The 12839-nt window shown below is 33.9% G+C and overlaps 2 protein-coding genes across 2 annotated transcripts in view; one reads left to right on the top strand and one right to left on the bottom strand.

The window, feature by feature from the left end:
* The window catches only part of LOC131573551 (coiled-coil domain-containing protein 146-like), a 67341-nt gene that overhangs the window by 11608 nt on the left and 42894 nt on the right, over positions 1-12839 (top strand). The gene's annotated exons all lie outside the window — the stretch shown is intronic.
* On the bottom strand, positions 2604-8747 carry LOC131573552 (fibroleukin-like). The gene is made up of 2 exons (XM_058827617.1): positions 8068-8747; positions 2604-5378 (listed from the first exon to the last, which is right to left on the bottom strand). The coding sequence occupies exons 1-2, from the start codon at positions 8678-8680 to the stop codon at positions 4672-4674; spliced, it is 1320 nt and encodes a 439-aa protein (XP_058683600.1). The 5' UTR covers positions 8681-8747; the 3' UTR covers positions 2604-4671.

Below are 12839 nucleotides of genomic sequence, written 5' to 3'. Positions count from 1 at the left end.
TGCAGATTTCATACCATACAGAAGAACTAGAGCTCTCTAGTGTGAGACTAGGGGAAGGAATAACCTTTAACTACAACATCTTGCATTTTGGCCTTTTCTCAGCCATTTCAGATACTCATGAGACTTGGAAATACATTGCTATATTGTTTTCCAAAGCTATCTCCTTGTTTCTGTTTTCTCACCTAAAATATGTATTAGAGAGAAGACAAATTTGTACTAAAAATTGGTTCTACTGGCATTGTATGTCAGCACAACCATGTGATGAGAAAGACAGAGCAAGGTTAACCACTTATAAATTCAATAAAAACATAACTGGTGGAGAATCATCTGTTACACACATGAATTTACTTTAAATGGTAAAAAGGGGATTCCTGGCTTACTTATTCAAAGCACCTGTGTCCAGATACTCCTGAATAAACAGAGCCTTAAATAGCTGCATGAGAAAGAATCCTTGTATTTGGATTTAGCATATGTAGGTTAAACTGCAGAGTGAAACGGAGAGACTTTTGTACTCTGTCTGAGGAAAGGCACGAGAATTTCTGTTTCTCAAAGTGCATCCTGCTTCTCCATAAAAATCATTTGCTCCATGTAATTGCTTGAAAGTGTGCAAAGCCTACTATTATTTTGTACAGTGTAATTTTAAATGATGACATGCTACTCCTGCTGAAATGTAACCTTAATTAAACTTCCAGTTTGTCTTGATATATGAACATAATCAGGTAATTTGGGTTATTTTTTCCTGTTATTATTTTCCAAATGGATTACTCTTTTGCTGAGATCAGAAAAAAAAATTATGAATGAGGACTTAAAAAATATTGCTTTCATAATTTCCATGTTCTCATGACTTGTGTGAGGGCTGGACTTGACATGCCATCTTAAAACACTGTTTTCTGTTTCTGGTTACCATTGAGCATGACAGCCAAATTAACTTCTGGCAGAAGAACTATAACTCCATAAAAGCCATAAAAGTTTAATTAAAGCAGTGAATGAAAGAGATCGATTTAGTATGTGAAATATTTGCATTTAGCAGGACCTATAGATGGTATTGCTCAGCTATTTTTCTTTAAAATTTATGTCAATGTCTTCAGGCCTATATATACCATTTTATCTTTTTTTTTTTTTTTTCCTGAAAGAAAAAAACAAAAAAACCCTAAAAATATATTAAATATATTTAAATCCTATTTCTTTGTAGGCCAAATTTTTTTTTTTTTTTTTTCCTGCGCTATGAAAATTCAAAGTCACATCCTTCCTGCTTTGTTTTTTTTCCATGACATGTAAACCATAGAAGCTAGGTAAATTGGGAACTTTTGATTTTGGTTTAATTTGTCAACAGGGGTCTCAGTAGGAAATGGCAGCCATCTTAAGTTATTTTCCAAAGAAACACGTAAAAGTAAGGTCTTTTCCCCACCAATTTATCAAGCTGCATATTGTTCTCAACTCACTCCAAGTTTGACTGTTGCCTTTCCCAATAAACACAATTAAGGAACCAGGTATTTGCATTTAAAAGGGAAGGGAAAAGCACCAGTGCTTTCAAACCTTTTTTTTCATTTCTTTGGTTTGTTTGGGTTTTTTTTTTCTAGTTTTGGTTTGGTTTTGTTTAAGCAATGCATAGAAAGCCAAGACATTACAGTCTGCTTGGCTGATCACATTGAACGAATGGGCTTGTGTCTTTATATTTTGGAAACAAGCCATAGGAATTTTTCTAGCAAACCCATTGTTAGTATTTTTTTCCACTAAAACTCACAATTTAAATATTAGCAGGATTAAAACCACAAGTGTTTTTATATGCTAATCAGTACTACATAGATGTTTTCCACAGATTGAAAGACATGTTTTGAATTATTAAGTCTTAGGCAGAGATCAAGGGCTTTTTCTTTGTATAAAAAATTTAATTATTTAATTTGGGATGGTATTTGTATTCACAAGCTTTGATTACTCTTGTATGTGATCTGAAAGGTAAAAACATTGGTTTGATTCTCCTCTTTCATGTTAGAGGTTGTGTAAACTCTTCATTGGGAAATTATTTTTTCTTTTCTAAAATGTGGATAGTACCAAAAAAAATCTGAGATTTCAGCCCTTGGTATTATATGGCAGTTGAAGGGTCATAAAACAGATCTCTAAGGAGCTATCATTACTAGCAATTACTCTCTTGCCATGTCACATATAGTTATCTGTGTTGGTTATTGGTGTTTTCTTACTCCTTCAATTTTTACAGAAAATCAATAAAATTATTTATGAGAATTTTTTTTATAGTCCTCATGCACATCTATGACAGTACTACAGCTTTAAAGTGGGAGATAATTTTATTACACCGAGAAAAAACAAGTAATGTTTGCAACAAATAGATGGAGTTACACTTTGTAAAACTAGTACACATTGACAGAGATTCAGCTACAACAGTTCCAGGCAGGTAATAATCAGATTTCTGTAACAGCATTACACTTTCTTTTGGCTTTTTTTTTTTTCTTTCCATTTTTTTAAGACATGAGAAGACAAAGCTTTTGCAGGTGATTTTAGTCATATTTGCTTATTCTGCTAAAATTTCTGTGCTTTACAAAGTTTTTAAAAGATTTTAAAGTTTTTACAAAGATTTTAAAAGGGCAGTTTCTCTTCCAACAATTTAGTAGTAAAATGACATTTTCAAGTAGAATCTTGTAGGTACTGGAAGTCATATTTGACTAGTTATCATATAATGAATAGGAACAAATTGTGCACTTCATGCAAATGATTAAATATTATTATATGCAATTAGATATTTGCTCTTCTAACCAATACTTCATAAGTTGCTTTTTTGTCTTGTTTAGATAACTATTTTTCATCTCAAAATAAATATTTTATAGCTTCAAAACATATTCTCAAGCAATGATGATACATCTTGCAATTAAATTTTTTCATTGCTCTTTAAAATTGAAATATAATAAACCAAATTACATTTGAATTATTCTTCAAAGTATTTACTTCCTTAAAATATATATTAATATTTTATAATTTAGCTATTGCCAGTGTTCTTCATTTGCATAACTTATAACCAAAATAGTTTTGTTGTAATCTTAAAAAAAATAGTAGAGACCATATTTAGAAAGTATTAGGTCAGATGTATACTTGTATTTTTTTTATGTCTCTTTTAATCAAAAAGGCTATGCCAGCAATGACCACACTTTAATTGATAAAGGAATAGAGTCTTAGTGTAGTTTTTCTGTGTCTCAGGGCTGGTGTAAGCAACATAAAATAGCCTCTTGCTAAGATAAATTGCATCTCCACTCAATGTTCGTCACTATCTTTATGGACACATGGTCTAGATATGTGCAGTCAAAATTGTGCTCACTGTCTACATTGTAAGATTTAATAACAGAATTTCTAATTTGAAATTCCTGCACTCTTTGACAATTTGATTTTTCTATTTGCTATATTTTAGAAAATATTTTAATATATTCTCTTTTTTGCTTAGAATCGACACTAGGTTTTTTATGTTTCTGTGGCTACAATATGTGTAGTCAAAAAACGTGGAGAACAGTCTTTTCTTATGTTACAAAACATTTATAATTTTTTTTTAGTTTTAGGGTCTAATGATATCTAGATTGAGAAGTATTTGAATGAAAGCTTGAGTCCCTACAAGAGCATTTTGAAACATTTGACTTAGCTAAAGGATTCAGGAGAAAGCAAAATGGCACTGGAAACACTTTGTATGTAGTTAGAGGCATTAGTGCAAAGAATATGGATTCTTATTGATGTGTCTTCCTCCTACCTCTCTACCTGCCTGCATAAAAATGCAATAAGCTAAATAATGGCTCCTTTCTCCTACAAATGACAAATAGGAGCTTGAGCTTTTGGAGGAACCAAAAAGAGCAAGAATGTTGTTCAGTACATGCTCTCTCCATGTGTAGATGTGACACTTAGGGACATAGCTTAGTATGGACTTGGCAGTTCTGTGTTAACAGTTGGACTCAATGATCTTAAAGGTCTTCTCCAAACTAAATGGTTCTATGATTTTATAATTATTTCCTCTGCTTTTATTCAGTTCTTCCATCAAGTTCTTTGAAAAAATTTTGATAAAGGGATGAACTTTAAGGAATCATATTCATTTTCTGTTTTCTTCAAGGCCTTTTTTTGTGTCTTTGGGCAAACCATGTGGCCTTCGGTTTTTGTTAAAAAGAATAATTTTTAGTATTTTTCCTGATTTATATTGATATTGCTATGGTATACCTTTGAAGTTGTGAAGGATAGATGATGGAAAAATACTGTTTTAGAGAGACTAGATTTTTTCCCAAGTGTTGACAGATTTATGTTACAACTCTGAATTATTTTCAGGTAAAAATGTAGGTATTCATTCAGACATGACTTGTGGAAGACAATATAAAAGTTTAAAGTCATAAAATGTGGTATATCACAGTCAGTAAAAGCACCAAAAGCAATGTTTAAAATATTTACATAACAAAACGAAGACCTAACTGGTGTTAAGTTTTAGCAATAAGATATTCAGTTATTTTAATGCTGGTTTCAGTACATTATATGGGTCAAACTGTCTCTAAAAATTTTATGTGGAAGTATGTTGTTTTGTCTAGAACAATCTTTTGCCAAACATAACTGAATACTTGATTTCTGAGTATAATACTGAATAAGTATGATTTTGAGTGCAATCCAAAGCAAACTAGTTAAGAGAAATGTGTAGAATTACTGCACAAAACTTTTGGGTCTGATCATGATCTTTACTGATTTAAAGGGTTGCCTATATCCAGTGGGAATATCATCAGAAATACCATGCCACGTACCCCAGAAAATGCCATTGCGAACACCCTTGTATTTCTTGTGGTAGTACTTGCCATTGAGATTGGCTGACAAGCAGGCATCAAACCACCAGCCAGAGCTGTAGTATGCACCACAGTTTCCTGAGGGATACCTGTCATTGTCCTTGTCTGGGGTTGTAAAGAACTTCTGGTCGTGGTTGTAGTGCCTGCTGTAGTGGAGAGCATCTCCTGCTGTGCCGCTGTAGCCGTGGACGCTGAGACGGTACTTGAGGTACTCGTTGGCCACGTAGAAGTGGTCATATTTTGCATACTCTCTGATTCCATTGAAATCTTCAAGATCAATTCTCAGTTGCATTTCCTGGCTCCTTGTCAGGAGGTGAATTTTGTCATTGCCTAGCCAAAACTCCCTGCTGAGGTTTCCAAAGCCATGTTTGTAGTCATTCCAGGTTCTGTTGAAGTTAGTGCTGCCATCCTGACGCCGCTGCAGCATTGTCCAGCCGCCTCCTTGTGTTTGCATGTCACAGTAAACTTCAAAGCTCTCATTTCTGGGATCAGGGCTAATCCTGTAGATTCCATTACTCCTTCTCCCTGCTGTGTAGTGGTCAGCACAGTCTCTCTGCATTATTTGTATAACTGGTGAAAGAGCAAGTGGTGTTAGAATAAACATAATTTCAATTTAAAAATATGAAAATTTTTTACCAAGACTGATATGGCATAAAGAACTTGCATTGGAGAGACTTTTACATTGCAAATAGTGTTGCAGCAATTTAAGGTCTAAGGAAAAACACCTTTTCCATCAGATTTACCTTATAACAGATGTCACCTAGGGTCTCTGCATCAGACAGCTGTCTAAAAAAAACCATCTAAATTACATTTTTTTATCAAAATATAAGGGCATTTTGTATATTTGCTTTCCTTTTTGTCCTTTTCTCTACTCTATAATTTCATTATCTTGTGTAAATTCAACCTGATTTCTTGAGTCCGTATTTCTAATGCTTTGTGTTTACATTTGCTGCTTTTTGCATTTAAATATATAGCTTCACAACCTGCCTACAATTTACAGCTCCATCTGGCAGTATGTCAGAGAAAGAACTCTGTCCATGTGGGAATGATGTTAACCTGGCTATTGTTAAGTAAACATCATTTGACAGAGAACATAACATATTAGGAATGCTTTGTGTGTTAATGTTGACTGTACTTTAGGAAGCAGGAAAAAAGTAATAAAATTGTCACATCTGTTGTAGTAATTGTGTGATTCCTAGAAAGATGAAGGTGATGGTGATTTCCTGTGTATGTGGCATCACTGGCTTTACAGAAAGGAAGGATGTTAGCATCTACTGTTGATGTGATCTACTATAATGTGTTTTCTTCAGAAAAAAAATACCCCCAGATTTTTCCCTCAGAATGAAAATCCATTTTTGCTCCACAATGTCATCCAATAATGTCTTTCTGTTCAACAGCATGATATTAAAATTCCATATTCTTAAGTGATATGGAGAGCTCTCAGAAGTTCTCAGTTAAGAATCAAAACCATAATGTTCATTCCTACTGCCAATTTGAATGTACAGGCATGTTCATTTGCAAGTTCTGTTGTAATTTTTCCTAGAAAATCTCAACAAACTACTTCTTGAAAGGGAGGAGTGATCTCAGGCTGCAGCACGGAGTAAGACTCAGGACTTCTTGTTTGCCAGAAACTGGACATTTATGAAACCACAATAAATTCTCATTTATTTCGCCAAACTTCGTGTAAAATCTTTGGTAGACTAAATTTCAGAGCAGTTATTAACACTGAATATACATTTCTGATAAAATGCTTTTATGATCCAATTTAACTCCTATTTAAATAAAATTTTACTATTATTTTCAGTGGGTGCAAGAATAGCTCCTGAATAGGAAAAAGTTGTAGCTGTTTTCCTTGCTAGCTTTCATAATGAATATATTGCTACTACAAATGTTTTTAGCATGTTGCTGTAAAATATAAAGAATATCTACATGATCATGTGTCCTGAACAATACCCAGCATTTCAATAAATGTGAGGAATATCAAAAATTTATTTAGTCTGTTATTTAGTCTGTTTTGAAGTACTCTACTTGAATTTGATTCATTGCCCATTATTAATATAACAAAAAAATTACTCATTCTTTTTTTGAGAGTTTTGTATCTGAACAAACATAATTTATTTGTAGTGATTTTTATCTGATTTGATTAATCATATAGTAAAAGCTTTACCTTTATTATTACTTATTTGCTTTTTTCAGAGAAGAACACTTTAAAGAATTTCAGCTGTACATACACTGTACACTTGCAGATCCTTCTATTTTGAATATAGACGTAGATAGAAGGACAATTTTATTTTAATCTTGGATGTTAAGCAAGAGACTTAAAGATTGCAATGCAGCCTGCTCTTTCTCTGTTTTGTCTCTTGAGAGCTTTATCTTCTTATGTTTAATATCTAAGTGGTAGAATACACTGACAATCTAGGGAACGTTTCTTGTTTTCAAGGATTCCTATATGTAATATAAAAACTTTATTTGACTTTTAGAACACCACTCAATCTTGCCTTAATGACAGCAAACATTAGGAAGAGAGCATTGGTTCTATTCCTTTATTAGGAGAATGAAATCGTAAAAGAAAAACAATTTTTTTCACTGATAACATCTGTTTTCTGTTTTATATTGCTTATATATTAAATTAATGCAGAGGGTTTAGTGTTAAAATGATGATACATTGATAAGTGCTGTTAGTAAGCTTTTTTTGGCTGAGCCTTTCAGATGTTTGCTGTGATGATAAGCAAATTATTTTATTATCCATCTGTTAAAAACTAAGCATTTTGCTAGATTCACTTGCTGATTGATGATGTCTTGGACCCCTTTTCAGAATATCTGCAGTTTTGGAGTAAGGAAAAATAAAATGGCAGTTTTCTAAGGAACACCTAAAGAAAATTCACCCCTTCTCATCCAAGGAGAAAGTATGTGTAGGTCACTGATGTATAATGCCTCTAATGAAGGGTATTATGGTGTAAAATAAAGCTAATTTTTCATGTTTATTTATTAAATTGTGAAAAATTGTCCTTTAAAAATTAATGTTTTAGATCCCTTAATGAAATCCAATTCTAGGAGGAACTGAACACCTGCAACTCTCAGTAACCCTCTAGTGGTTGCTGAAATATTTTACAGGAGTATAAATAAACACTAAAAGAGCAAATACTTGTGAAGTTAATAACGCAGCTATTTGGGTAAAATAAATTTTAAATTGTTTACCTAATACTAGTGAAATGCACTGAAAGTTTATACAGGCAGTAAGAGTTAACAGATTACATACCAGGTCTTGCTTGCATTGCTGGACACTTAGAAGAACATTTGTTATCCAGGTTGTTCACAGCAAATGTCAAATTTGCAACTTTGCTGTCAACATAATGTTCCACATTGTTCATGTTTATGAGGCTCAGCTTCTCTAATCGACCCTGCAGTGTCTGAATCTGGCTCTTTGCATTTTTTAAGCTGGTTGCCATTCTGTTAACTTTGCTTTGCAGTTCGTTTACTCTGTTATCTTGGCTTTCGCTGTTCTCTGCAGTGTTCGGTAGCAGAAATTCATTGCTTCTGTCTCTTTCTTGGTTGTCATCTGCTTGCAGCTTGCAATCTTGGCAGCATTTCTTCAGCTTGTTTACTGATTCTTTAAGGGTCTGTACTTCTTTGAGAGTCTTCTCAAGCAGTTTGAATTCTTTGGGTATCTGGATGGTCATCGGAGGCAAACTTATCTGATAAGGACAATCCTCTCCTTCATCACATTTCCGATTAGATTTGAGCTTTATGGGACAAGTCTCAGTAAGTTTTGCTTCTTTAGCATTCTCTTCCTCTTCTAAAATAACTGCCAAAACATTTGTTAAAGCAAGGAGAGCTGACTTCAGTAAGACTATGTAAATGAGGAGCTTCATCTTCACCGAGAAAGTAGCAGTATGAGGAAGTATGCAGAAGTGGAACAACTTTATAAGGGCAGCTTGAAGCCTGTGAGTTATCAGACAGCCTACACTGTTCTCAGAAATGGGTGGGAGTGCTTGCATCACGAGTGATTAATAGCAGAGCAAAGTTAGGTAGTGCTTGCAAGAGTAGCACATTTCAGTGAATATTTCTGACTCAGAGCTAGTGTATGTAAGGAAGATGATGAAATGCATGTGTGTTGGTAAATTATGTAGTTTAATTTCATTCCTTGTTGTACATGGATTTTCTTTTTTTAAAAAAAAGCAGGTAGAAAAAGTGAAAATCAGCCCTTTTCCCAGTTTGAGATTTATCACAGCAATAGCTTTATTGACAGTCAGTCCACCTTCCCCTATTTTTTTTAAACTTAATAGACATATTCATATAAATTATTTAAAACCCCATACATGTTGAAACACATGTATAGGTTTGGTTCCAAACATTATTCAGTATAGAGTCACAAATTCAGGAGGATGAACAGCACTTTCTTCTTACTATTTCATCTAGCCCACTTTAAAATAGCTATCTGGAATATTCATAATCTCTGTGGCACATCACAGTTAAAATTCACTGTTATCTGATTTGGGGTACTTCTTATTGAGCCTTTTTAAGTGAGGGGAAGTGGACTTAAGACAGTTTCCCCTTTGATGCATGAGATCCTACTTGTTAGACTAATGGTACAGGAAACCCAAAGAAAATCCTGATGTTCTGATTGATGTCCCAGATTCTAAATCTAAAGCGAGGCAGAGACCTAGAGAAGGAACTGTCTTCTGTTTGAGGTATTGCTCTTCTTTTTATTATGCCTCTTATCAGCTTTCAGAGTTAATAATGTACTTTACATGACTAATCACTCCAAATTAAATAATTCTCCAGGTGACAATTGCCATTTTCATTCTACAGCCACCTTTGCCACTCATGTGATGCCTGTGCAGTTTTAATGATCTATGTAATTTTCATTATGCCTAAAAACAAGGCGACATGGATATGTCTTTATGCATTCACAGCTCAGTCAAGAGTCAACTTGCAGGAGTAAAGGGTATTTACAGCAGTTCTTGTTTAATTAGTCCAGTCTGAACCATTTCTTTCCCTAAACCCTATTTGAAATTACTCATAACACAGATTAAACATTAAGCAGACATTAGTCACACATATAATCCACAAGTTCATGACCTCTGTAATGTTACTAGCTTTTATACACACTGCATTCTTCTATTGATAGTACAGAAGGGAGGCTTGGTAAAAAAACCTACTTGTCTAACCCCTGCAACAATTCCTTCAGATTCCTGCATAGCACAAAAGTTTAAGCATTTTCCTGGGAGATGTGTTTTGAATGTACCTTTCTTGTATTCTAAATAAACATCCCAGAACCTGCCATGATGCTTTTAGTTATGTGGCAAAACTGTATCTCCCCCTGTCAGATCATGATAGTTTCCCCAGCAGTGAGGTGAAAGGCACCACCTGCCATTCAGGTGTAAGATACTGACATCACTTTGGTTTTGTTAAAAATGCATCAAAACTGAAATTTTTGTAAAAGATTAAATGTATTATTTTAATTAGCAAGTAATTTTTTTTTAATTTTTGGTTTGATTAGCAAAATGCTAATTTTTCATTGTATAAGTCTAAAATCAGGTACTTCTTAAGACTTGTTCTTGTGTATGACTGCTGCTGTCAAATGGAGGAAAGCTATACCGGCATCTTTGGATGGGCTTTAGCAATAGAATAGAATTCTTAAATCCTTGTTATTTGGGAAGTCCCACACTCTTTTTTGTTCAATTTACAATTAACTCTGCTATCTGTTTTGTGACTTTGAACTGCAAAAAATGTTCTGTATCTGTAAAATGAGTAATATTTATCCTTCACAGACCACGTTTTATTATTTGCCTTGAAATAATATTTGCATAACAAATATTGTTGTAATTTGTGATTGCTGTGCTACATTGAAAGCCTAAATTATCTGTAGAATTTTGTAACATCTAGAAGGGCAGAAATTTTTGCTCATACTGAATGTAAAAAGAAAGTTCAGACAGAAAGGTGAGGAATCCAAGTTTTTCAAATACCTCTGTCCTGAGACATCCATCCCTTAGTCCCATATATATTTTCCTTTTGGGATATTTACTTTCTCCTTTGGATGAGACTTTAGTAATCTTGAGTTGCTCTGTTTTCCTCCTGATTTCATTATTAATCATGTTCTGCTGCTAAGCTGTCACCAGTCTGCTTGGAGTCCAGAAGATCCATTTCTCCACCAGTCTGTGTGCTTCTCCATCCTGGAACACCCTTGTAATTGAGTACTGGTCTTTCTTCCTGTTCTGTCAGGAAATTCCCAACAATTTGTCACATCTCTTTGCTTTGTTCAGGAGCCCAAAATAGTATGACACAGCCTTTTTCATGTTTCATGTCTCTTATCCTTCTTGGAATAAATGAAGCAAACTTTCAAATCTGAGTTTTTCATCAAAGAGGAAGGACACTGAATAGTCTTAAGCTGTGAGATGCTGATGCAGTTTAACTAATGGCAGAAATATTGGACCAGAATTAAACTAACACCTGCTGTTTGTTTATAAACAAAGTTTCTTTCCAGATGGGGTTTCTCTAGATCTAGAGTATTCTGCATAATACTTAAAACTTTAAATTAGTTAAACAATCACAAACCCAAAAAGCCAATCTTTTTCAACTGTGAAAGGACCTAACTGAATAACAGCTCATTACTGTAACTGAGACTTTTCTGCTAAGATCTTTGCTTTATACTTAAAACTCATTTTCTTGTTGCTTTTAATCTCTTAGTCTACTTTTTAGGAATATTTTTTCCTGTGGACTGAAGAGATTTCTCTATCATACAGACATCTTCCTAAAGAGAAAGAAAATAACTGACAGCTCAAGATACTCTGAAATTCTACTGAAGATTTTAATTCTGTTCACAGAACCACCCAGTGATTACAAGGTTAAAGAAGTGATATATTTTGTTTTATCAGACTTGTCTGAGATTGTTTATCCAAAGTTTATCAAAATGAGCATGAACCATTTCCCATGAATTTTTAGAGTAAGGTTTTTTCTTTTTCTGGCAGATAACGGGATGTAGGTCAAATAGAAAACAACAAATGTATGACTGTAGGCAGGTGTTCATTTGACTTGTGACTATGGCAATTTAAAACACAACAGCTTGGCATCTGTTTGATTTCTAGCTTTGTTCTGGGAGCCAATATCTCCTGCAGAAGAATTGCTGCAAAATATCCAGGTTTGTCTAAGCGGTTCAAATGATTGCTATGTACAAACCTGAAGTACTTTGGGGCTCATTCATACAAACCATTTTGGTGGCAGAGATGGAATGTATTAAGATTCAACTGCTGCAATAATATTTCTGATGTTTTTTGTAGACTTCAGCAATTCTGTGAAACATTTTGACTGAGAAAGAGAATGACAAGTAATTAGATTAATTTTCCGCAATGTGGAAAATGTGGAATAATAATTATTGTGGAATAATGTTTTTCCACAATGTGGAATATATACCAAAAGTCCATACTAGAAACAAATTCTGACTTAGAATTCTTTCTGATTAACTAGTTTTCTTTTTTAACTCAGTAGTCATTCTTCATGCAAGCAGGCCTTATGTTGTCCACTGGATTGTAGGACTACTATTCAACTTCCTCATGTGTTTGTGAGAACATATCAGAACACAAAAGGAAAGGCAGTCCTATTCCATTTGATAGTATAAATATTCTTACTCAGATACAGATTACATAGAGGTAGTGGCTGCATGACTTTCCTACCTGCTTTAATTGTTCATTGCTTTATTCATAAATTCTGGCAACAGGCAGAAAGGCACCACTGACATAGAGCATGTAAGCAGAGGATATGATATTTATATCACAACTGTAAATATAATACATGTTATAAAATTCATGTGGTCAGTGAAAATCACTTCTTCTGTTAAGGAGAGCATAATATTTTTAAAGAAGGATATCCACAAAACTATGTTCTTATTAATTCTATTTCTCCCATGACGTCTGATCTGCCTGCTCAAAATCTACAGTTTACTGCTATTTCCTTTATCTGTAGCCACAGAAGATGCTGTAGTTAGTTCAGTATACAAAGAGAATAAACCCAAATGCACTTTCAGAGTGATGA

Source organism: Poecile atricapillus, chromosome Z (genome assembly GCF_030490865.1).
Source record: "Poecile atricapillus isolate bPoeAtr1 chromosome Z, bPoeAtr1.hap1, whole genome shotgun sequence".
NCBI classification, from domain to species: Eukaryota; Metazoa; Chordata; class Aves; order Passeriformes; family Paridae; genus Poecile; species Poecile atricapillus.
Note: the sequence above shows the minus strand (reverse complement) of the source record. Positions and strands in the feature narration are given on the sequence as shown.